Raw genomic sequence first — 23,929 nt, 5'->3', positions numbered from 1 at the left:
TGTACCTGTAATGAGGCTCTGCTTTCCTTTATGCCTTGCTTTCTTGCTTACAAGTGTTAAAGCTTAGGAGAGAGTAACACTAAATGTTACTCACCAAGTGCTTTGGGTGCTTGGAGGATCTTTTAAAATGGCTGTAAATTCTGTAAGATGGAGGCATGTGCAATGTAAATGTAAAAGTTGCTGAATATATGTCTAATTACAAGCAACTGTAGGAGCTTTGGGCACTCAAATATTACTTCTGAGGCAGGAGTTATTTTAAGATGTCTTGTTGAGTGCATTGCAACAAGATTGCTGAGCAATATGCTGCTTGAATCGGGTGTCAGAATCATGTGTGTCAGAATGGGGTGTCAGAATCACAGGCCTCCGTTTCAGTACAATACTCTATAATTTCATTAATACATGTTCACCTTTTTATTTTCTTTGGAAAATGCATTAGAAAGTGTGAGATGGTTTTAATCAATATTTTGCATAACTTTATACCATAATTAGTAAAAACTTCATGTAATTAAGATTTTCCCATAGAGTGGAATAAATGTATGCTTGATAATAAAATCTTTTTTAAAAAATGATGCATGGTCTTTGCACTTCTTAATCCTCCATGTTGACAATTCTGATTTATTTTGGGGGAGAAGCTTTATGTGGATTTCAGATACAGAAAGTATTGTGATTGTGTGCCTAGTTGTCACGGTGAAAAAAGATGTCTTCAAGAAGAAATAATTGTAGGAAAGTACTCTTTTGGAATATTTGAATGGTTTGTTTTTAATGCAAAATCAATTCTTTTAATTAATGTGTGTTACACTTGAGCGAAGAGCTTTGGATCTCTTGTCCTTTGGTCTCAAGTTAGAAGACAATAATTGTGACTATTGAGTTGGGTCACTGGTACAGTTAACTCTGCTCAACAGGGACGCAGTCATTGTTAAGTTGGTAGTATATGTACAGTATGTGGTTGTAAAGTTCAAACAAATGTGCTTACTTGAGTTTCTTTAAAAAAAAAAAAAGAAAGAAAAAGAAAAAAAAAAGAAACTTAGTGTCTTCTGATTCTTTTTAAAATCTTCCTTCTCTTAGGAAATGACTGATTTTTGCCTTTGCAATACCAGGGCAGGCTTTGATGGTTGGGTGCAGCCTATGAACTTAGCATGTGAGAGGTGCTGCACTTGGCTGGAGTAAAATCTTACTAGTTTGATCACGTATGATAAATGCATGCTGTTTGTCACATGCTCTTTATTCATTAGGTATCAAAATAAAAAAGGGAACTGAAACACTGAGAATACTCTTCTTTAGAATGATGAGCTAAGTTCGAATGTGTTCTCTTGATTGCGGTGTCTTAAACAGCAAGACCCAAAATACACCTGGTATTGTATGAAAGTTTTCTATATTTTCTCAAAATAATGACAAAGTAGAAGTTTGCATTAAAACTTTTCCTATTAGGTATTTGGCATTCACGAGAAACTGGAGAAATAAATGGGTGGAGAAACAACATGAGTGTCATTTCAGCAGTGACTTTTTCTTTTTCCACATGGTTTCTCCTTTGACTTCCTGGGAGAATGCCATTTATTTTTTCCCCAGATATGGATGTAGCCGGGTGTAGTTGTCTGTATCATTATGAGGTGAAGTTACTAGTCCTAAGAAATTACCTGCTAGCAAGTTTTACATGTATGCAATTATCTACCTGCTAAGGGCAAAAAAGCCCAATCTTGTCCCTGAGCAAACTTATAACTTATTTTATTGCTGTTTGAGGCTGACAGAAATCAGTGTGCTTGCTTTTTGCAGAGGCCTGTTCCTAGGGGCTTTAGCTGTCAGGTTCACTAGCAGATGGAGCGAGGGCAATGCAAGAACAGCTTTCTGGGTCAGATAGTGGCTTCTCAAGGTGAAGCTGTTGAAGGTGCACTGTGGTGGACAATAACCCACCTGAATGAGGCCTCCTTAGTAGGATAGTTGTCGATGATAGGAGCTCTGTGCTCAAACAGTGCTCTCTGTCGATACACACGGAGAAGAATTTGCTTGCAGAAGCAACTATAGGATAGTAGCAGGATATATTGAAATGTGATGGAATCCAGAGGTACCTTAGGGTCTATATGCAGATGCCTGTCTGTGCAGCACTCTATCTGTAAGGACAAATGCTTAAGTAAGAGAGACGTTGAATAGATTATAGTCATTGCTGTTAACTTTGGACATCATATGACTGACATTTATCCTGTATGTATTTCAAAAGGACAGTTTTTATTTGTTTATTTTCCAAATATCTGTGGTCTGTAGTCTTGACAAAAGCTCTTAAAGCCGAGCTCTTGTCCATGTTAAATTTAGAAAAGAGACAGTTACAGCTGTGGAACCTGTGCGACCAAATATTCTGCACAGATTGTGTGGTGGTGGTTTCTCACCACTGTTTTCCCTCTGTTTTACACCGGATTGATTATTTTGCTTGTTTTACACACTCTATATTATCAGGGGGGAGTGAATTATTGGAATGCTTGTCTAGATAGGCAGAAATGATCATATTGCAGTACTAAGAAAACTGAAAGTATTAATTTTATGCAACCACAGATTATTTTGACTTAATTATTTTGAGAACTTGTGAAGTAGAATTTCCCTGTTATGATTTAGCATTCAGGAGTCTTGGATTGGAAACATTGGCACTGATTAAAAAAGAACTTTCATCTGTACTTAAGGATATTCAAGTTGCCTTGAAATTCTTGATATATAAAAACAAATTCATGGTTCTGTGTTTCTAGTAAGGCTTGCAGTTTCTTTTTTCTTCTCAGATTCACAGGAGAGTGACATCTGTAGTGCTTAATAATATCTTTTCCTGAGTCGGGGGCTGCGTATGAACTGAAATCATATTTTGGTGCTCAATTCTGTTACTAAGAATCTTTTTTTTTTTTTTTTTTAAGCTTAAGTACATTCTGAATGTAAATTTTTTTGAAAATGGAAGAGATGCAAACAGTCCAGGTTTTGGTAGAGATCAGGTCATTTTATGAATTTAAGAACACTTTGATTATGAACAAACATTAAATGATTCATTGATTGTGTATGTTTTGCTTAGAATTAATAGTTGTGGGTGCCCAACACAATATTATATTAACAGTAGATTTGCACACTGTAATTTAGCTGTAGGTTCTCTAACACATTGATTAGTAGATCTTAACTGATGTAATCTTCTGCTTTTTATTTCGTTAGTGCTGCAGGTTGATGGAACAGAGTGAAGGACTGGGAATATAACATGGATGCACTTCTCTGAGCAGTTTTTCTTCCCAAGTGTGTATTTCACAGATTGGTGACCTGGATGATTGACTGATAAACAACATATGCAAGACTACTACCAAGAAAACTTTCTGCCTGTTGCTTCTGTGGTTTGAATACACCGGTGCAGAGTTGAATATTCTGAAATGCAGCTGAAAAAAATGAGGGAAATCTTACCAAAATTGTATCCTGGACAACTTAGTGATGAAAATAATTCCTTAAGTACCTCCCCAAAACAGTCTTCAGAGGATAAAGCTAATCCATCAAAAGGGGATGATGACCAGAATTGCTGTTACCAAGGGACTGAGGCTGAGAATAATAAGCTCTCACTAATAAGCTGTATGAAATGCAGAAATGTTCAGAAAATTTCAATGCAGGATATAGAAAAGCATAAGAAACTTGGGTGGACTGAAGACAGTTCTTTCATCTGCAAGAAATGCAGTCATATTACACAACCTGCCCTCCATTTTGTTCCTGAGGGTGCCAGTGCTGTAGACTTTGAAAAACAAGAAAAAACATCCCCAAGTAAAAACCAGAAAACTTTTAAAGTAAAGAACTTCCTGCCGGGTAAATATTACTGTGATAAATGTAGATTTTCAACAAAGGATCCTTTGCAGTATAAAAAGCATGTAAGTCAACATGACGAAATTAAATTTATATGTTCCCACTGCGGTTATGTATCCTACACCAAAGGAGAATTCCAGAGACATTTGGTGAAACACACTGGCACTTTTCCATATCAGTGTGAATACTGTGAATATGGTGCTGTTAGACATGATTATATTGTAAAACATACAAGAAGAGTGCATGAAATGCCCACAAAACGGCTAAAAAATACCCCCGTAAACCATAAGCAGAAAAAATCTGGCTTGCCAAGTCAAAGCACTTTATATCAAAAGCAGAAATATGATAAAAAAAAACCTTTACGAAATGAATTTCCAAGCTCGTCTCCCAATACTATTCGTGAAGTTCCAGATAAAGGGACTAAAATAGTCTGTTTGTCTCATGATATAGAATGTATCAGAAATGCAACTTCCAACCAGGACAAAACATTGTTGGAGCCATCTGAAGTAAGTGTATGTGAGAATCAAAGCGTGGAAGTTGAGGTGTATTCTCCAAAAACAGAACCTTTGCAACCTGGGATGCCTTTAACAGTAATTGCACCATCTGAACTTGTAGTTCCCTCTAACTGCTTAGCTCAAATAGTAGAGATTAAAATAGTAAATGGAGCACGACAGCTGGTTCTTAAATTAATTCCTATGAAAGATGGAACTTCCAAACCTGTGAACTGTGATGAAGACGAACCCGAGAATCAAGGTACAGAACGACCTACAGAAGGAAGAAAAATACCTTCCGCGTTTCAAAATGAGTTGCTAACCATGGAAGTGAATGTAGACAAATTATCCAGTGTTAGCAACCAGCTTACATCAGATAGCATATATGGTAAGAATTCTGAATGTTTCTATACTTCTAGCAGTCAACCCTCGGACTGTAACTCTACACAGAAGGAAGATGCATCGAAATTTTGCTTTCATTTGGTGAAAGGTATTGATGTCCATTCAAGTGTTATAGAACTTTGTTCTCAGTCTCTAGTGACTTGTAGTACTGAAAAAGAAAGTGATTCTAAATCCTTAAGGAGAGAAACAGATGGCAAAAATAATTTGCGTTATGACTTGTACTGTTACAAAGGAAGTCTGGATGTATCCCCTTCCAAATATGCCACTACTTCTGAAGATAAAAGTTCCAAGAATGTTTCAGGAAACGCTGTTCAAGAAGGCAAAAATTCCTCTTCTTCTGCACTCCTTAAAGAAAAGGATACATTGCCTTTGAAGAGTGAAGACAATGAATGTAAGAGTCCACTCATCAACTCTCCAGGGATATGTTTATTTACTACGGATTTTGATAACAAATCTATTAAATCTTGTGAAGCAGGAAGAAATTTTCACGTCACTAAAACTTCACCTTTGGAGCATACGAATGTTAGCTTAAGCAAATTGAAGGGAGTTGATGCCATAAATCCAAAGAACAATCTTCTCCTAGAATCACTAGAGTTACAGAGAATGGAAAACTATGCCAGCCCTTTTGAGGGACCTGTCATTTCATCTGTATTTTCTCTTAGCTCTGGTGCTGAAAATGTTCCAGAAGGCATTAGATGGGATGATACAACATGCAGTAAAAAGTCAGCAACATTGCTGTGCAGAAAGATTGCTCAGTTGATGTCTGCTGCTGAGTCTAACATGAAGTCTATGCCTTTGAGATGCCAAGTCGCTAGTAAAAAGGTGCTTTTGTCTCAGGAAAATTCAGCAAGCTGTGAGAGAATTGCCCCTGCTGCTGAGTTGGAACAGTCTGCATCTTGGCCTCAGCTGCTTGGTGGGAACAGTGTGATTGGTGGTGAAGAACACGGTGAAGACCAACTCCTTACAGTTGCACAGGCATCTAAAAGCAGGATGGCTAAAAACTCCCATGTTGCCACTCCAGTGTTTATTCCCAAAGGGACAGTGCTGAGAGTGCTGAATGCTGCCAGCGGTCAAGACCCAACTGGAATAGAAAGCAGGAGTGAAACATCAGTTCCTTCTGCATATTGCAATGAAATGCTGCTGCCTCGTCCCGTTCCTGTCAGTGTTTCTGAGAAACCTGGCAGTTATTTGCCGTGTTTATCTAATCTGAGTGAACCCAATGCTCCAGCCCGAAATATCTCACTCAGACAAAGACCAAAGCGAGAGGCAAGTGTGAAAAATAATAGTAAACAAAGTAGCATCTCCTGTCAAAAAAGTAGTGATGTAAGCAAGCAAAGCAAACTCCATTCAAAGAGTCAGCAAGGACCCAAAAATAAAGGAAAACAAGCAAGTTTCAGGGAACTTCCCAAGAGGAAAACAAGAACTCAATCAGAAACCAGCTCTGGTTCTGACATGGCCTATCTGTTGACAGCAAGACGTCTCAGGCTTGTCCCTTTGAGAACGGATCAGTTGATAAAATGCCCTCGTCGTAACCAGCCAGTTGTGGTATTAAACCATCCTGATGTTGACTCGCCAGAGATAATTAATGTCATGAAAACTATCAACAAGTATAAAGGCCACGTCCTGAAAGTAGTTCTCTCAGAAAGGACAAGTAGTTGTCTTGGTGTGAAACGTTACCGAAAACGTCTCACTCTTCAGAATGCAGAGACAGGAAACCAAACAAAAAAGCAGAATATGTTAAAAACGAAACTAAAAAAAACACATAAAAATAACTACCAGGTGGTGGAAGCTTCACCAGCTGAATCACTTCAGTGTATGTTTAAGTGCTGGTTTTGTGGAAGAGTGTATGTGGACCAGGAAGAATGGATAAGTCACGGACAGAGGCACTTGATAGAGGCAACCAAGGGTTGGGATGTTCTTTCTCTTCCAACAAAAAACATCAAGTGAGAGATTAGCTTATTTGTCTTATTTTTAATGATTGACACTACTTTGTTTGGAAGGGAAGATAGAAATAACTCCTTTGTTTTGCCAAAAGGTTTTTTTTTGTTAGCAAAGTGGGAGAGGAGAGTTACAGAGATAATGAGAAGCCGATAGTGAGGGCTAAGCACTACTTTGCACTCTCCTATTTGAAATAAGTACCAGAAGACAACTTCATCTGTTCCCTGAAAGAAATCTGAAGATTTGCTATGCAAACATCTTTCTCGTTGCCATTTTCTGTGCTAGGATACTGTGCTTGTAACTGGTTTGTGCTAGTTTGGTATGAATTGGAATCTTAGACTACAAGATATGTGTAAATTTAACTCTTTTTGATTACAACGTAGTGTTTCAGAAATCAGTCATACAGGTATTAAAAATACCTTTGGTCCTCTGTGAGCAGCAAGTATACATCATAGCTTTAGTGATAAAGTAAGTGCTGTGAAAAAGAAACTTAAATGAAAGTACCCTGCTTTAGTGGGACAGAAGGACCTCTGTGGACTGCATTGGTATGCAAGGTTAGAAATGAAGAATCTGTGAGATCAGTTGCTCCTACTGCATAAGATGGCACTGAAAAACCTGGCCTGAGAGAGAGACAGGTATCTGGCTGGCTTTTTATGCTCCGTTTGTGCTGAGCAGGCAGAGCTCTAGGTTTCCTCAAACTTAGAGATAAGCTGCTCTTTCCTAACAGCCTATGTGGTCCCAGCAGACTGTTCAGAAGTTCGAGGAGTGAAGAGCCAAGTATATACCTGCCTGTCACCCTGTGCTCGTGCCGCCTGACAGAGACACTTGTGCAGAATTGGGCTTTTGGTTAGATCCCTGGTCAGCGAGTTCATGCTTATTCACAGGGAGAACTTGCTGAGGACTTTTCAAGATGAAAAACCATGTTGCACAGCATTTATGTTGACAGTGTTTAACCAGACTTCCAGTGCAGTCTCTCATCCTTCTTTAGATTAAGAGGTTGGATATTTAGAATATATTTTTGGTAGGCATCAATTCATATAAGTATTTGCCTAGCTACATATGTACATATGGTATGTTCTACCAACTTGAGTGCAGTGTAAGCAGTATACTTATTTGTTTAAATACTTTCCTAAATTAGGGCCAAATTTCAAGATTTTAGTAAAGAAGGAGGAGAGATAGTACTGCAGTCTAAAGTTTCTGTATGTGAGTGTTTTCCTATTCCTGGCAATCATTCTATTCTAAAATGATATAGAATGAACTCTATTGAATTAAGCACATACTTGCAATTAAAATGACTTCTTGCATTTTTACAGATAACAAGTCAATACTCTTATGCTGGATATGTATTATATGTTTGAACTGGAACTACTCTTTGGAAGAACTTGTAGTTCCTAACTTCTTTTCACTATTGGTGCATTTTTGTAAACGATTTAACTAGGCTGGAAATATTTTTTTTATACTCTGGCAGATTATACATTGCTTTTGATAAAGTATGTACGGTATCTTTATTGAAATGTAAATATTTTAGGGCTATAAAGTACATCTTCTGATTGAGGTTTATTTTGAAAAAAAAAAAACACTTAGAATATTGCTTTCCAACCATTTTGCAATACAGTGTTAAAATCCTTCAGGTATTTGGTGCTTTCAGCAGTCAGATCTGATACATCATTGTGTTCACATTAAACATTTTTATATCATTTGTGCCATAGGCTAGCCTATTCCACAGAACAAATTTCCTTTTATCTGTTAGTAATAACAAAACAACAGTTCTCATTTTGTATGCAAATGGAATTATATTTTTTTAGATGAGTATACACTAGAGGGTTTTTTCACTTCATGTACTTTGATGCCAAACCTAACAGTACTATATGCATTTTTGATTGTGAAAATACTTTTATTTTAAAATCCTGCCATATCATATGTAATATTGAAATTGTTAACACAAGAAAAAACATACTTCATTTTCTCTGTTGTTTAAACTCCTTAAGTCCAGGTTACTGTTTGAATTATTTTTGTCTCTGTAGAAGCTACTAAATAAATGTTTTTGAATTCTCTTAAGAATTGTCTCTGGCAAAACTAGAACATTCCTAACAAGCTGTATTTTTTCTTTTTTAAAGTGTTGTTCAGCATTAGGAACTGCAGATTTTTTTACACATACTAGTAATGCTTCTGTCTTTGCTTCAGTAGACATCTACAAAAGCTTATGTCAGTGACACAGTCTGTTGTCTAAATTGTTAAGCTGTGTTATTTTTTTCATGTAATTAGTTTGGAAAATGTCTTCTTAAAAATATAATACCTTTCATAAATTAAATTGTATAGTGACTTGCTAAAGCCACCTCTTGCTAAAGCCTCTATTTCATGCCTCTCATCCTTTCGATGAGTTCTGCCAGACTACCTCAGCTGTTCTGAATAATTTCCTTCAGGAGGTTCGGTAGTTTCAGGTAACTAGTCCCAGTGGTTTCAGGTAAATAATTGTAATGAATCGCTTTTGCATTTTGATGCAGCATATAGAAGTAAAAAGATTTCAAGTACATCAACAACCGGTTGCTATATTTTTGTTGAACTAGTCTGTGCCATTGTGTGCTATGTCATAATTTGTATTGGAGAGTTGTGTTTGGGGGCTTGGATGTTTTTATTCCTCTTGTTCTCTAACGATGAGGCAACTGGGGTTGCTCCGGTGTTGTCCAATTAACTAGTCAAACTTTAGAAAGGGAGACTATTGAGAACTTTGCTGTGCAGCATCATGTTTGCTTTTCATATTCCAACTAAGCTCAAGTCTTCCAAACCTCTGATCATATGAACATAGTATTATAGTTTGTACTGGAAAAATATCACCTTCTGTGGTACAGACTGGAAAATCTTTTTTGTTGAGTTTAAACACTTAGGCTATTCCCAATAGTGTCTTTTATCTCTAGATTTGCACAGGCAATTTAAAGGGATTTTTTGCATAAATGGTCTTACTGCATAAGTGTTTGAAAGCTCAACTATGAATGCCTGTATCTCACTAGAGCTAAGGAATCAGTCTCGCTCATGTCAAGTAGCAGGATTTATTTCATTCAAGCTAATCTTATAATCTGGTCCCGTGCATTGACTGACACCTACTGATTTCAGGGGCTATTGAATACCGTTTAATGTACACCCAAGATCCATATACAAGCAGGCTTACGCAGACGAGTTGGCGTCGTCACGGCAGGAAGCACTTTTTGCGCAGCGGGAGTGGGTATGTAAGGTAGCACTGCTCTCTCTGGATTCCTGATTTGTCCTTTCCATCAATAAGCGTGATGGGAACATATTTGTAGAAGTCAATGATTTCTTTCACAGAATTAAATTTCTGTGGGGGGGGGGGAAAAAAAGTAAAATTTGAATCAGTGGCTGATAATTGAAATGCTGGAAGTCTTTGTCTCTTCTAACATTAAAAGACTTTTTAATAGACATTATTAGAGATAGGCAGTATTTTGCATAGAATGAGATTAAATGGTAGTTATCATAAAAGGAAGAGCACCCAAGTTGAATCCTCTTATATTTCCTTTGAGCCTCCGAAGAACTGTTGTCTTTAGGAGAAAGCAGCTTCCTGGCTGGGACAGAAACTGCTTGGGATGTTTCTATCCCAGAAATGCAATATCACCTGTGAAAGTTTGTGATTGCATACGTATGATACTCTTGGAAATGATGAAGAAACTGTAAATCATTATTAACTTTTACCCTGTTAGAAATCACACCTATGTAGTGCACATTTCTTTACCTTGATAATTCGTCTGCCCTTTTGTGAATGTACATTTTATTTGCCAGCTCAATTTACTGAGGAAGTGAAAGCCTTTTGAAGAACGGCATGGAAAGGGTAAGCACTAGGGTTTTACTGATGTTCTCTGTTCAAACCGATGGCATCCTTTAATCCTCTTCCTATACTGAGAGAGATCTGGATGGCGGTTCCTGAGCTGATCCAGCTGCACCTTACCTTGTCCAGGTATTTATCCTCACCTGGCTTGCTGGGAGTCTTAAATGCTGCCATTCTGATGGTTGCCAGGCCTCTACTGTCCAGTCATTAGTACTTGCTGCCTATCATTGACCTTCAGTTTAGTTATTTTCCCTGTGGCTTACCCTGTGTGTAGAATTGCAGAGCCTTCCACTTTTCTAGACTAAAATGCTAACTTCAAATTTTGTGATCCATTCCTCTTGTCACAGTACTGTTTGTCCTCAGCTCCTCTTCGGGTTCGTCGTTATTAAAGCACTAGAATTGTATGCAATATGAAAGTTTACTGTGACATTATACTTGCCTTTACCTAAAACAATTTTAATATATTGTTTATTACATTGACATCCATGGGCATACAGTTAGTACATCCCATGATGATTTTCACCTGATCCATCCACACTCAATTTATAGCAAGAGAATCTTTCAGGTAAAGTCTGTGCTCTGATCAACTGCCACTTTGTTATCCTGGCATCAAAATAATTTGATCCCAAAATGAGTGTAGTTACTTTGTAATGTTCAAGATTGCTATTGTTACTAGGGATCTAGGCAAAATCGTAGTTTGTTTCATGCCATTCCTTAAAACTTTTCTGTAGCAGGTCTGTTTCTTTTCCTGTTGTCTGATTTTGTTTGTTGAAATATTGTGCTAACTGTTTAATCTCCTTTGGTTTAGCTTCACTTGCCAAGTGTCACGTGTCACTGTACTGCTAAGCTGTAGCTCTCTTAAAATGGGAGATATTTTGCCTCTCAGCTGTTGCACTTCTGTCTTTTTCCTGATTTCTTTCATTCTGCATTCTTACTTGAGTTAAAGAGATTTAAAATATTAAGTCCTGAGTCTCTTCCATGGCTGCTAGGCCATAAAACTGACTTAGGCATCATAACGACAAGCATTGACCATCCTAAGTGTTATATTCTTGACCCTTTAATGGAACCCTGTGCCTTTTGTTAGACATAAAGCCACGAGGATGAAGGAAATGCAGCCTTTCAGAATTGTTCCTCTCCCTTGACTGTCTGAAGAGATTCAAACGGATCTTTGCTTTCTTAGAGGTGTGCTACAGGAGACAGGTATAGGGTCTTAAGAGTCATTCATTAATTTTATATAACTGCCATTTAAAAAAAAAGGAGGGGGAAGGGGGCCCTGGTGCAGGGACAAAAGCCTGACACTGAGCAGTGTCCATGGGAATACGGTGGTTGTGCTGCTTTTTGGTTCCTCCTCTGTTCAACTAAGCCTCTGAATATTTTGTTTTCTCTGAAAAGCAGAAGAGCCTCAAAAGCCTGCGTATGAGCAGTAGTTCACCAGTCAGTACTTGCCAGAAGATGGAAGATGTAGTGTGTAATTGCTTAGAGGCGTTGGTAGCACTCTGAGTGTCCTGAATTTAAAGTGTCACCTTAAAAGTGTTTATCTTAAAAGCTTCTCTCTCAGGTGAAGGTACTACCATCATCCCCCAATTACCATCATCCTCTTATTTGCTATTTCCATTTTATTGGAGGTCATATAGCACTGCCAGTGACAGGGGTAGTAGAGTGATTGCTCATCTACTCTTAAGCGTAGTGGCTGCTGATGGTAGTTTGAGCTAATCCATCTGACTCTCCTTGAAATGAATCAAGCTGAAACGATGTGAGCCGTGCGAGCGATAATTTGAAAACGACACGTAGCTGCAAACAGTGGCAGCGAGTTGAGAAAATATCCGTGCCCAGCACTGCTAGATCCAGATACACATCTGTCTAGGTCTAGAATACTCTGTAAAACAGGCTGTGAGCTGAAGGACAGTCTGCTCCTGCCTTTGCTTTTAGAAGCTAAAGCAGTTATTGCTGCATTTTGATTTGGGCCTGAAGCTGCTGGCGCCATAAAACAATGTTTCTTTTGTGCATGCCGGATTTGGTTTTGCAAAGGAGTTAACAAGAAGAGTGATTAATTTTTGTGTCCTGGTTAGTTTTGAATGTGAGCAAGGTTTTGAGTTGTTCTGAGCTGTCAAAAACAGCTGTGTATATGAACAGAAGGGATGCAGATATCTGTGGATCTTTAATATTGAAAATGATTGTAGTGGGGAGCTGACAGCCTGACAAATTGTCTTAACACTCTAAGACAGAACTCTTGGAAGGTGCAGAAGCTGAGATTTTAATTTTCAGGAAAAAGCAATATGGGAAATCCTTTCAAATGATCTGAAAGTACCTCTGCTGAACAGGATTGGTGCCACTGTTCCTTCATTGCTACCTAGGTGCTTCGTGCCTGTTTCAGTGTGTTTATTTTCACATTTTCTGAAAATAATGCAGAGAAATGGGGGGTGGTTGTCCCCATGACTCACCAGTCTATCACAACAATATTTTTTTTCTGTTGTAGTTGATCTATGGGAGATTTCTAAACAAAAGAAAAGAATAGGCGTTAAGATCAGGGCACAATTACAGACTTCTCTGGCAGAGCCAAGTCTTAGATAGGGTGTTGGTAACAAACCTTATTCTGGAATTGCAACTTTCTAATCTGAGTAGTGTCATTCCAGAACCACTGCTTAAAATGTTTGTTTTCTGTGAACAAGTTGAAACCAAGGTGTAAATCTTTTTTTTTTTTTTTTTTTGGATATTTCCTGAGACAGGAGGAATCACATTCTTCTTCCTTCTGGTTCTGTAGAAGCTTTTTGTTTTCCTTTAAAGTTGTTTTTATATTGTGCTCAGGTCACCACTTTTCTTTCTAGCTGCTGTAATTATCAGATGTACTAAAATGTTAAAGCTTCAGCTTTTCATTAACTTTTAGTAATGTGTAGCACATACTACATTATTTTGTAGTTTATTAGTTTCATTCTATTTTTTTTTAATTGGCCATCTCTTCTAATCTGAAACTTTTTGATTTTGGTCATTATAGCAAGACTAAACAACCTAATAGTCATGGAAAACTAAACTTGCATTTTGTTAAGGACATACTAAAACTCCATAAAATTTTCTAGGATGTCTAGCGCAGAGCAGGTAGGCAGTGTTTTCCAGAGGACTGGTAGTGCTCAGCAGCAATGCCATGGTGACATATGCAGTGTTGTTCTCAATTTGTTCTATCTTTCTGCTTCGCAAGCTGTTCTATTGTGCTTGCACAACAAAGTGGGCATTTTTTTTTTCTCATTATTCAACCAGTTCTCTTGAAGAACAATTTGCCAGTAAAACCTGTGTCTCATCTCTGAAAACTCATGAATCCTATTCCACAATTTGTCAGAGTCCAAATTTAGTCTTGGTCCTAGCAAATTCATCAAGTTAGCTAGTTTCGAGTTCAGCTTTTCAAGAAAGATATGCTTTAAACATCCTAATGGAAAGGACATAATTGAAAACAGCTGCAGGGGCTTTGCCACTTCAGCTGGCTGACTGTTTACTGATTGCATATTTAATAATCACCAGCACAGTGTCTTGTTCTCTTTTCCTGCTGCAAAGTCTGATGCTTCCTTATGCACAATCTGGTGCTCAGCTAGGACTTCTGTAACTTTCTTTAATTTTTTTGCAAGTTTAAGTTATCTATCTTATCATATCATTGATAGATATATAGATATCTGTGCAGTTATGGAGATAACTGTTTCAGTTCTGAAACAAGTGTTTTTTTTCTTTGTTTGTTTCTTCTTCATATGGGAAAGACCTGCAGATACAGTATCATTTAACCATATAGTTAGAATAGCAATTGACTCTTAAGAATGTAATTAAACTTAATTATGCAAAGGAGCATATTGCTAATTAAAAGTATTTTCTAATTTAAATTTATCATATTGCAAAGACTGATGGAGGGGCAAGTAATCATTCTTTCATTGCTTCTGAATAGCCATGACAACTTTGGTTGTATTTCCTCATTTCTTTTTAAAGATTGTGACTTCCTTTTTGCTATTTGAGAGACAGAATACGAAAAACTGGCTAATTATACAACAATAATAGCAGCAGCACATGCTGTCAGATGTATAGAGCTGCCTATGTTTTAAAATATCTGCTTATATTGTAAAAATATTACAAAATCTGTTGTATGTATAAAGATGTATGTGTTGAAAGGAAGGACACTTCCCCTTTGCTTTGCAGATGTTACTGAGTCAGGGGAGGTAGACTTATCAATTCTTAGGAAGCCTTCACACAGATTTACATCAGATTTTGATTTAAACTATTGAGAAATTGATTGAAAGATTAAAACATACTTGAAATAAGAGGCCTACAAAAAAATTAATGAAGCATAAGGCAACCTTCCTATGTAGGAAGATTTGTAACTAATCACCTTCAGAGCTGTTAAGTGTAACACGCAACCAATAGACTATAACATTAGATGGTATTTTACTTACGTCATCTCCTCGGAGCCCTGTTCCCAGTGCATACTGCTGGCTCTCCTCCAGAAAACGTACTTTAATGTTGTATACCTTTTTTCCATAATAGACAACCAAAACATAGGGTTCAGCGTTCGATTTCCTTGAACAATCTCTGACCAAGAATGTCTCATCCTGTATGACACAGATTATAACAGCTGTTTTAAGAGTAAATCCTAATGAAAAGCATTTTCTTACATTACCCACAACTATAGTTTGGGGATAAATCTTCCAGTTATTATACCAGTGCTGTACTACTCAGCTGCAACAAATTCTACTTCTTAAATGGAATTTAAGATGTAGGCTGAGTTCAGTAAAGTATTTTTCAAGCATAGTGAAACTGCTTGTACGAAAATAGCTAATTTCTGTCATGAGTCATACATCGTCAACAGACTGACTGACGCTAGTGAAAAATCACAGCCAGATCGCTACTGTCGTGCAGTACAAACTGCACAATATTAATCTGAAATATATATTGAAAAAAAAAAGAAAGAAAATGTAGATCAATAAAAACAAATCATTATGCCAAAGATGTTATGAATAAAACGAAGTCCAAAACATGCCCTGTATCATTGTTCTTACTGATAGGCTGAACCAGGATAAGTATCAGGGAACATTGTTTCCATGAGGTGACAAGAAGCACAGTGTTATTAGTTGCTTTTCTCTCACACTACCGAGTTGTACGAACAGCGGGGGGATGTGTTCTTTGTTTCCTAAAGTCTTCTGAGTGCCCAGTTCAGGGCAGTGCAACTCTGTACGGCTGATTGGTAGCCTCAAGTCATTACTCTAAACGGGATTTCTTTCCTTAAGGGATAGTTGAGCCCTTCGAGAATCTGGCTTCTCTCCCCTTTGCCATTGGATCCAATGCTTTTTAAAAAACATTTATGCATGGAAGTAGTCTGAAGTAACACTGTAAAGTCCTTTCTGAGCATATGTGCTGGATACCCACGTGGAAAGTTAAATGACCACAGACTTTAGGAAAGCTGGCAACACCGGAATAACTGGATGCTCCCGTACTTCAGGCTGACCGTCCTGTCCTCAGCCTCTCTGTGCAGCTGGTTCCTACGAGCGGCCCAGAGCGGCTCCGAGAGCCGACAGGAAGCGCAGGCCCCGCAGCCTCCGGCCTGCAGGGAGCTCCTGCCGGGCATTAACCCTTCCTGGCGCGCTGCTCCGCGCGCTCCGGGCGCCTTCCACCAACGCGCGGGCTCGCTGGGGCCTGCAGCGAGGAGTGCTGCGCCGAAACTGCCCCCAGATAAAAACAGTCACTGCGCTTGTGATAATCCACAGCGTGCTTGGGAGGGAGACTCCTAATGCCATCCTGAGGTTCTCGAAATTTGTTATGTGTAAGGAAAGATCTAGTTCTCCTTACTGAAGGTGAGAGTTGGTCAAGTGCCCTCAAACTCGGCAGGGGGGAAAAAAGTAGTCAATAATGATAAAAAGAAAAAAATCCAGCCTTCAGAATTTTGGGTAGTGGAAGTTGGCAGGTGTGAATGGGGCTCTCATGTTTCAGTCCTAAAACATTATTTCAGTCTCTGAATAAGTTACGGGTTAGGATGTTTTATACCTTTTGTGGTCAATACTTTTGTTTTTGTTTTTTTTTTTTAATTGACAACTGAGCAGTGTATTTTTATCCCACCACATGGCCTAGCGTGGAGCACTGGAAGCATCCTTGCTATAGATCGTAAAGCAACTCTCTCCCTCTGCTGCCTTATGCTGTACAGGTCATCCTGCTCTGTTCTTCTAGCTGCCATGAAAAGATCTGCTCTTTCACCCCACCTCTTTTAGGTGGTCTTGTAAAGAACTTAAACATAATAATGACTGTAAAACTCTAAGATACCTGAATGCTCCTATGCCAATCAGTTTGTTTATTTTTAAACATAAACTGAAATATGCTTCTAATCCCATTAATAATCTTTGAGCAGTCAGTGAGTGAAGTACTTAGTTGTAATAGATATCTTTGATAGTATCAGAATTAAACTTTTACATTTTGTTAAACATGTACACATTAAATAAAAGCATAAAGAGTTAGCAATCATTTAAATGTTTTATATATTCTATCAAATTCAAGTTGTTACAGCTTGTATGACTGGGTTACAAAGCACTTGTAAACTATAACAGTTGGACTGTGACTGACACAGTCTGTCTTCAAGATAAATTGTACTTACAGTGTTTTCCTGTAGCAGTGCTGCCTCTGCTTCATGGCGATCATATTCTCCAATGTACCATTCATATTTATTCAAATCCTTAATTTTAATATATCTTAATTAGTATGCAGAAATTAACCACAGCTGGCAGAATCAAAATTAACTGAAAATTGATTGTATCTAATTGCATTTAAGACACATTAATCACAATTTATCAAAGGAATTGTAATACATCTGTATTAAAAAATATTTTAGAAAATCTGTTTCAAATTAGGCATCAAATTTGCTATCTGTAGAATCATAAACTTATATTGGACTCTTTCAGGGGTGCTGAAAACATGCAACTATCAGACCACTTATGTTCATTGAGAAGTATATTCAGTAAACAGCATTTCTTGTGTGTGTGCATCATACAGTGATAATCCTGTTTTGTAAGAAACTGCCTCTTTACTAAATGAAGCATTCTTTACCTTTTCAGTGGGCTGCGTAAGAGATTCCATCTCTCTTTTTACAAGTGAATATTTGGATTTATTTTCATGTGGTAGGAGCAGTGTAGCAGATGGTGACTTCTTAACTGACGAGTTTTCTACATTTAACATGGACCCTGTAAAAGTAATGTCAGAAGGAAATACAAATCACATGGTTTAAGCTTAATTTATAACTTCATTTTGCCATGTAACTTTTTATTCAATATATGTTAGAGTATATTTTGCAGCTTGGAAATAACTTTTTAAAATTTAGAGTCGTCAGTTCTGATTGCCCTTGCACTAATACACCTCCAGCAGCTTCAGATTCAATCCGAAGAGATTTTTCAGATATTGTTTTTTAATTGACATCACTCCGCTGGGTACATGTGCACACAAACGCAATAAAATGTTAACCAAACTGATTTTTTTTTTAATTATTAAATATATGGGGACATTTGTATGCCGCCAGTGTAACAGTTCATTCTCTTCTACTTTCACCTTTTGAACCCTCGTAGTAGTATTTGATCACAGCATATTGCAGTTGCTTATTATCCCACTGTCAACTAGCATTGCTTCTACCAAGCTGTAGGAGTCTTAAAGGATTGAGAAGTTTTGTTGTCCTGATAACTTCAGGCTGCTCTGCAACTTCTTTGAATTAATGCATTTTGGACCAGGCCTTGCTTTTGAGTGCAGAGTGACTCTGCTTTCTCTGCATGTTCCTGCCCCATCCTTACTACTGAGATGACAGTGAGAACTGTGCTCCCAAACCAGAGGTGATGAGCCCCGTGTCTGCCTAACACCGCCCGCGTGAGGGCCGGGGTCGCCTCGCGTGGGAGCTGAGATCAGCCGGCCGCGCCGCTGCAGCCCGACTGCTTCTAGCTGTGCCTCTGAAACGCAGCTTACGTGATATGGAAAAACTGGCTGCTTGAGGAAGAAGTAAAAATGTATCCCGGTATAGAACAGATGGGATTTTCCTATGTTCAGGGCAATGCTGTGGGGAGCACTGGCGGAGTGAATGAGCGCTTATGTGACTGTGTGATTATCAGTCCTTCCCATCTTTCTCGCTGGTGACTGTGACAAGAGACAGCAGCGTTTGCTGACACTGTATTTCATTATGTTTTATCTCTGGTTCATGTGCTATCAGTTTATTGCTTTTCTCCCTATACACGGTGTATACTGGAATATTAGAGGAATTCAGCCAGGAAGGTGGTTCTTTTACAGGAGGATCATCTCCGTTGTGTTCCATTGTTTCACGGACGTGTGTGCCGTGCTCTGGTTTCCAACAGCATCACGTTTATTTTTAAGGCAGCAAACACTGCCCACTGATGTCAGAAACGCAGCTGTCTGCAGTAGGCAATCAATTAGTTCAGAAAGGAACTAAGAGCCACTCATCCAAAAGGTCTGGAATTGCCTCTGCCCTTTGTCTGGAATCAATCTGAGCTGTCAAAATGTAGATGTGTCACCATGTCCAGTTCGCAGATACATTCAATTTATTAGATACTGTAGTTCTGTCAGTTGTGTTCATATTTCATTTTTGGTGTCTATTTACAGGCACTGCTTTATTTAAGGAGATCCTGCAGCTAGAACTGTATTTACTTCTTTGTGACTACTTCTCTATACATTCAGTAGCAAATTTTCTGCTTTGTCTTAAGCTGTAGGACAAGGGTAAAATTCTCTTGTACTGCTCCACAAGAAAATGTAAAAGAATATTCTAAACTTTTGTACAAGTAAATCATTAGTTTAAACAATATATGCTAAAAATACCATACTAAGACATGTGTAGAAGTTATTTACATTAAATATATTTCACAAAGTTGAGATTTCTTCTCAAAGTTTTATTTTAGTCCAAATATGAGCCTTTCTTTTTACTGCTATGCTTTATTCTCATTCTTAAGAAAATAATTAGGTAATTGAAAGTGCTACTTTGGGTTTCCCCAGCACTAACTGGGAAGACATGGGCTTCCCGGCATGAGTTCAGCAGAGCACCCACCACCACCAGGGAGCCCGGGAGGGAGAGCAGCTGGTGCAGCAGGGCAGGTGCAGGGAGCCGGGTTTGTACAGTCCTATGGAAGAGCAGAGAGCTCCTACTGCTGTCTACAGCTGCCTATGGAAGGCTGTAGAAAATCTGGATCCAGATTCTCCAGAGGTGCAGAAGATAAAAAGTAATGGGTGCAAGTTGTAGCACAGGCAAATTCTGAGTAGGATTTTTTTCTGTTTGTTGTTTTTTGATTTCCCCTGTGAGGGTGGTAAAGACATTGAAACAAGTTGCCTGGGGACATTGATCCATCTTTGGAAATATTCAAAAATTCACTGGGCAAATTATCACTTTAGTGATAAGTAAATGACTTAAAAGCAATTGTTTAAGGTTATTTAAGTATACAAAATGTCTAATGGGATTTTGAGAATAGCTGGTTATATAACCTGAATGAGTTTTGTAGTGTAGCTGGCCTTAATTTCTGCTTAGTTTGCCAATTGTTGTGGTTTATTATACAGTTTTGAAAGGACGTTGCAAGACAGCAGGTGGAAAGGCTGGTTGCTTGTTCCATCCTTGTTGTTTCACAAGGACAAGGAACTTATCGAAGAAAAGGGACATCTCTCTCCTGGGGAGTCTGGGCTTGAATAAAGAAGAATGATGGTAGGAATGCTGAAAAGTTCCTAAATTGCAGATTGAGGTAAAGCACCTAGAAAAAAAGAAGCAATTGTGTGCAGGAGAGAGAACTGAGAGACTCCCAAGAACAAGAGCAAACAGACAGAGATGAGCTTGGTGGATTGTGCAAAGAAGGATTAGTAACTGTCCAAGGAGGGTGTGTGGAGCTACACCCTCGGCATGAGGAAGAGGTTGATAAGCAGAAGTGGCTCAGTGGAGGGCCCCTAGCATAGTCACAGAGCTGCAGCACTTGTCTTATGAAATGAAGCTGAGTGAGATGATTTGAGCCTAGAAATGACTGAAATTAAGGTTAATTCCAATTAATTTGAATACATAATACATTGATGTGTTCTTCCTTTGCCTTATTTGCCTTGAGTATAACTTCACATTATGCACCATACAGATTTTGTATTCTTTGATACAGAAATGCATTTGCAAAGGCAGGTAAGGGAGAATATGAAAGTATAGTAAGTGTAGTCAAGGATAGTCCTTATAGCTCTTGAGTCTTTGAGTCTCCTAAGGCATGAATTCTTTTATGTTTCCTCCCTTCCTCCCTTCCTTCCTTTTTCTTTTCTTTCTTTTTAAGATGGAGGTATGATAACAAAAACTTACTTGGCTGTTGGTCTTTTTACAAAGTGAAAAAAATGAAGGTCATGTTGCAAGGATATGCATTTATAAATCTGTCTGCTTATGAAGAACAAATATAGTAAGGGATAATTTTTTCATAGTGTCTTTTCTCCTAAGTATCTATTTATGCAAAAAGAAATGATACATGGTAAAATGGGAGAGATTTTCTTTTGCTTACCCAGTTTTTGTCATTGAGTATAGTAATAAGGGATTTTTTTTCAAAAGCCTCTAAACAGATGGTATCTTTTACCATCTCTCTTGGATTTATGGAGATGCTTTTTAAAGTACTTGTAAGTATAGCAAATAAGTAGGGACAAGCCAAATTGGGGTTAAATTAAAAAAAAGGCCTTTTTTTTCTAGAAGAAATTAGGTAAAGGAGTGGGTGGTGACATGATAAAATGACAGCAAAAGCTAACACAGGTGTTTGCATAAATATCATCATCTGTATAAGACAGCCTGGAATCTCCGTGCATAGTGAAACTACTCCTTTGTGTTGCATTGAGTTCTGGGAATCTCCGAAAGATGGAAGGAAAAGGACGTGTGGTGTTGCCATGGTTACTGGCCATCCCCAAAGCTGGTTTTGGCAGGGCACCCGGCAGGATAACGTCGGCTTCCAGGACACTCCCTGGGTCAGACTGGGCACTCCAGTAAATGCAGGCTGTGCTATCTCCAGCCCTAATAAGCTGACAGACTTGTCTGAATATGGCACCTACAAATTCTTCCCTCTACATACCTGCAGTTTCTTTGCAGAAAACCCCAATTTATTCCTTTACCCGAGGCACTAAAACAATAGTAGAGCCTATATAGCCTCTTGAGCTTCTGTAAGTTCTGCATAGGCCATCTAATTCTAGCTCTGCTGGAAAAGCAGGCTGTTCTGCTCACAGCATGCTCTTTCTCTGTGTTTCTTTGTATTCCTAAACAATTTTCCAGTGCTTCCTCTCGCTAGTCTGCTTCCTTGGCTTGCCCAAATATGCTTAGTTTTCTCAGCAGGGTGTTCTTTAATGTTTTAACATCGATTCTAGACTAGTCATGGGGAGAATGATTCTTTTTTAGATTGAAACAGAGGTGTTTAGCCAAGCACATAACTTCTCCTGTTATTTCTTCATGACTACTGTCTGTGTCATGTTTTACTTTTATCTGGTTTGTCTCTAACAATCCCTCTGCATGACTCCAGTGCAGACATACACTCACAAAAAGGCAGATTCATTCCTTATGTCACAGCTTTGCATATGTAACTAGCACTCATCCATTCCTGCTGTAGGTTTCACAGCAGTCTGTGGTTCTTACCTGAGCTGCAAACACCCTTAGAACTCCGTGTACTTGGAAGACTAGGAGAAAGCAATGAATGAAAGTAATGTCAGAAAACGTTTCTGATCCTGGGCAGTGCATACATTCTCCAGGGTATCATTTTATCCTTCAACAAATTGCAGTTTAGAGCCTTCTGAGTTTCAGGCGGTGGTTTGGTATTTAATAGCTTTTGATAGACTTCTATTAATTTGCCTGGCCACTTCTTGATATTATCTGCATTTTTGCTCTCTGCAACAAGACTTTCACATTTTGTCTGTGTTGAACTCATCCCCTACTAATTTAAGTTGGTGTTACCAGTCTTTCTATAGAAAGAGACATTTTCTATAGAAGAGAGTCATTTGTGATTTTCTAGACCTCTATTGAGGACTCAACTGATTGTACTGAAAAATATCAACTAGAATTCCTTAGGACTCACTGCTACCATGCAAGAAACAAATCACAACTACTACTAGATTTAGTTTAGGCAATAATTTTATGTCCAAGAAGCTCAAGTATTGTAAATAATGTTAGGCAAGAGGTTCTGTTTTCTCAGCTGTATTTGTCTAGAAGAGATACTAAACCACTTCAAGTTATCCTGTACTGCCTTTTACTTTTCATTAACTGCTGAAGAAGGTGTGGGGGATTTGCATTCAAAAAATACCTTTAAAAGGATAGTTCGCATACGTTAGGAGACAGTTAGGAGAAGCTCACAAACTTCTACAGGGGAGCAACTACCCTTCAGAAGCCCACTTATGTTTTCTTTACATATAAATATACATATATGTAGGAGGGGAAATGCTGAGACTGGGGATGAAATGGCTTCTTTATATAGTATATTTAACATCTTCTCATAAAAAATTGAGTGAAAAATATAGTATGCTGGTATGTTATTAAAGACAATAATTACACATGCAATTCCAGTTGCTTGAAGGTCATTCCTAAAGAGAGTTATTCCAATGTGTCAGGGCAAATCATAATATGTCACTTTGTGGTATCAGTGTGTGGCATCCTCTTGCTTTTATTGCATAGTGAAGTACACTTTTCTAGGTGCAGAATGTTTAGTATTTGAAGCATCCAGCACATATGTATGACATTCTTACATTCCTACCTGTCTTCAGGATGATATTTTGGTGTGGACTTCTCTGTTTGGAAATTTAATTCAGGTTGTTTTCCCGATTCTCCCACTGTTTATAATTAAAAAAAAAAAAAAAGATTATTTCCTCTCGTGCAACTTTGACAGTATCTAATAACTACCATGACTTAAATCTAAATTCGTATATGATAGGAAGCAGTGCAGTAGTAAAAGCTAGGAGATTACAATCGGTCTCATTTTAAAATTTAAACTAATGATTTAAATGTGAAACATACTAGTGACACTGAATATTGCAAGTTTTGTTGATGGCAAATATGGATTAGCATATAGGTAAATGATGCAGAATGTTTTACTGAATTCATAAATCGTTTTTGAAGGGAGATATAGACCGGCAGCAAGTGTGTTAATGAAGCTGATGCTATTTCTGGTTAAAGATCAGGCACCTGTACCTTATGCCTCAAAAGGAACTCCCAGAGGAAACTGTGAACTTATTGGTATATACCACATAAAAATTATATATCCAAAATCTATCCTTGAAGTATTTCAGACTAATATTTTTTTTCATGGACCTTAAGAAGCAGAATGCACACACAGAGTCAGTGGGTCAAACCAGTTCTTAGAAGCTGAAGAAGTCAGTAGGTCTGAAGTACTGACATTTTTCAAACATGTTCAGTAAAAACTTATTTGGGCCCATTTGTGTCTTTAAAGATCTAAAACTTTTAAAAGTATTTATTTCAAAATTCCTAACTTCA

At 38.1% G+C, this 23,929-nt stretch overlaps 2 protein-coding genes across 2 annotated transcripts in view; one reads left to right on the top strand and one right to left on the bottom strand.

The window, feature by feature from the left end:
- Window positions 1-3,179: 3,179 nt before the first annotated feature.
- ZNF518B (zinc finger protein 518B) lies at window positions 3,180-8,332 on the top strand. Its single transcript, XM_010227809.2, is given in 2 exon segments — window positions 3,180-6,621; window positions 6,624-8,332. Coding segments are annotated over 2 exon segments (3,264 nt in total). The 5' UTR covers window positions 3,180-3,383; the 3' UTR covers window positions 6,650-8,332.
- Window positions 8,333-9,808: 1,476 nt separating this feature from the next.
- The window catches only part of CLNK (cytokine dependent hematopoietic cell linker), a 37,648-nt gene continuing 23,527 nt past the window's right edge, over window positions 9,809-23,929 (bottom strand). The window contains exons 11-16 of the mRNA XM_088540060.1: window positions 23,193-23,268; window positions 22,085-22,125; window positions 17,527-17,660; window positions 17,078-17,155; window positions 14,892-15,047; window positions 9,809-9,963 (exon numbers count right to left, since the gene is read on the bottom strand). Coding sequence (XP_088396186.1) covers window positions 9,817-9,963; window positions 14,892-15,047; window positions 17,078-17,155; window positions 17,527-17,660; window positions 22,085-22,125; window positions 23,193-23,268 — 632 coding nt within the window. The 3' untranslated portion in view covers window positions 9,809-9,816. The remainder of the gene's footprint in view (window positions 9,964-14,891; window positions 15,048-17,077; window positions 17,156-17,526; window positions 17,661-22,084; window positions 22,126-23,192; window positions 23,269-23,929) is intronic.

Source organism: Tinamus guttatus, unplaced genomic scaffold, assembly GCF_059628265.1.
Source record: "Tinamus guttatus ecotype Peru unplaced genomic scaffold, ASM5962826v1 Tinamus_guttatus_pri_ptg000052l, whole genome shotgun sequence".
NCBI classification, from domain to species: Eukaryota; Metazoa; Chordata; class Aves; order Tinamiformes; family Tinamidae; genus Tinamus; species Tinamus guttatus.
Note: the sequence above shows the minus strand (reverse complement) of the source record. Positions and strands in the feature narration are given on the sequence as shown.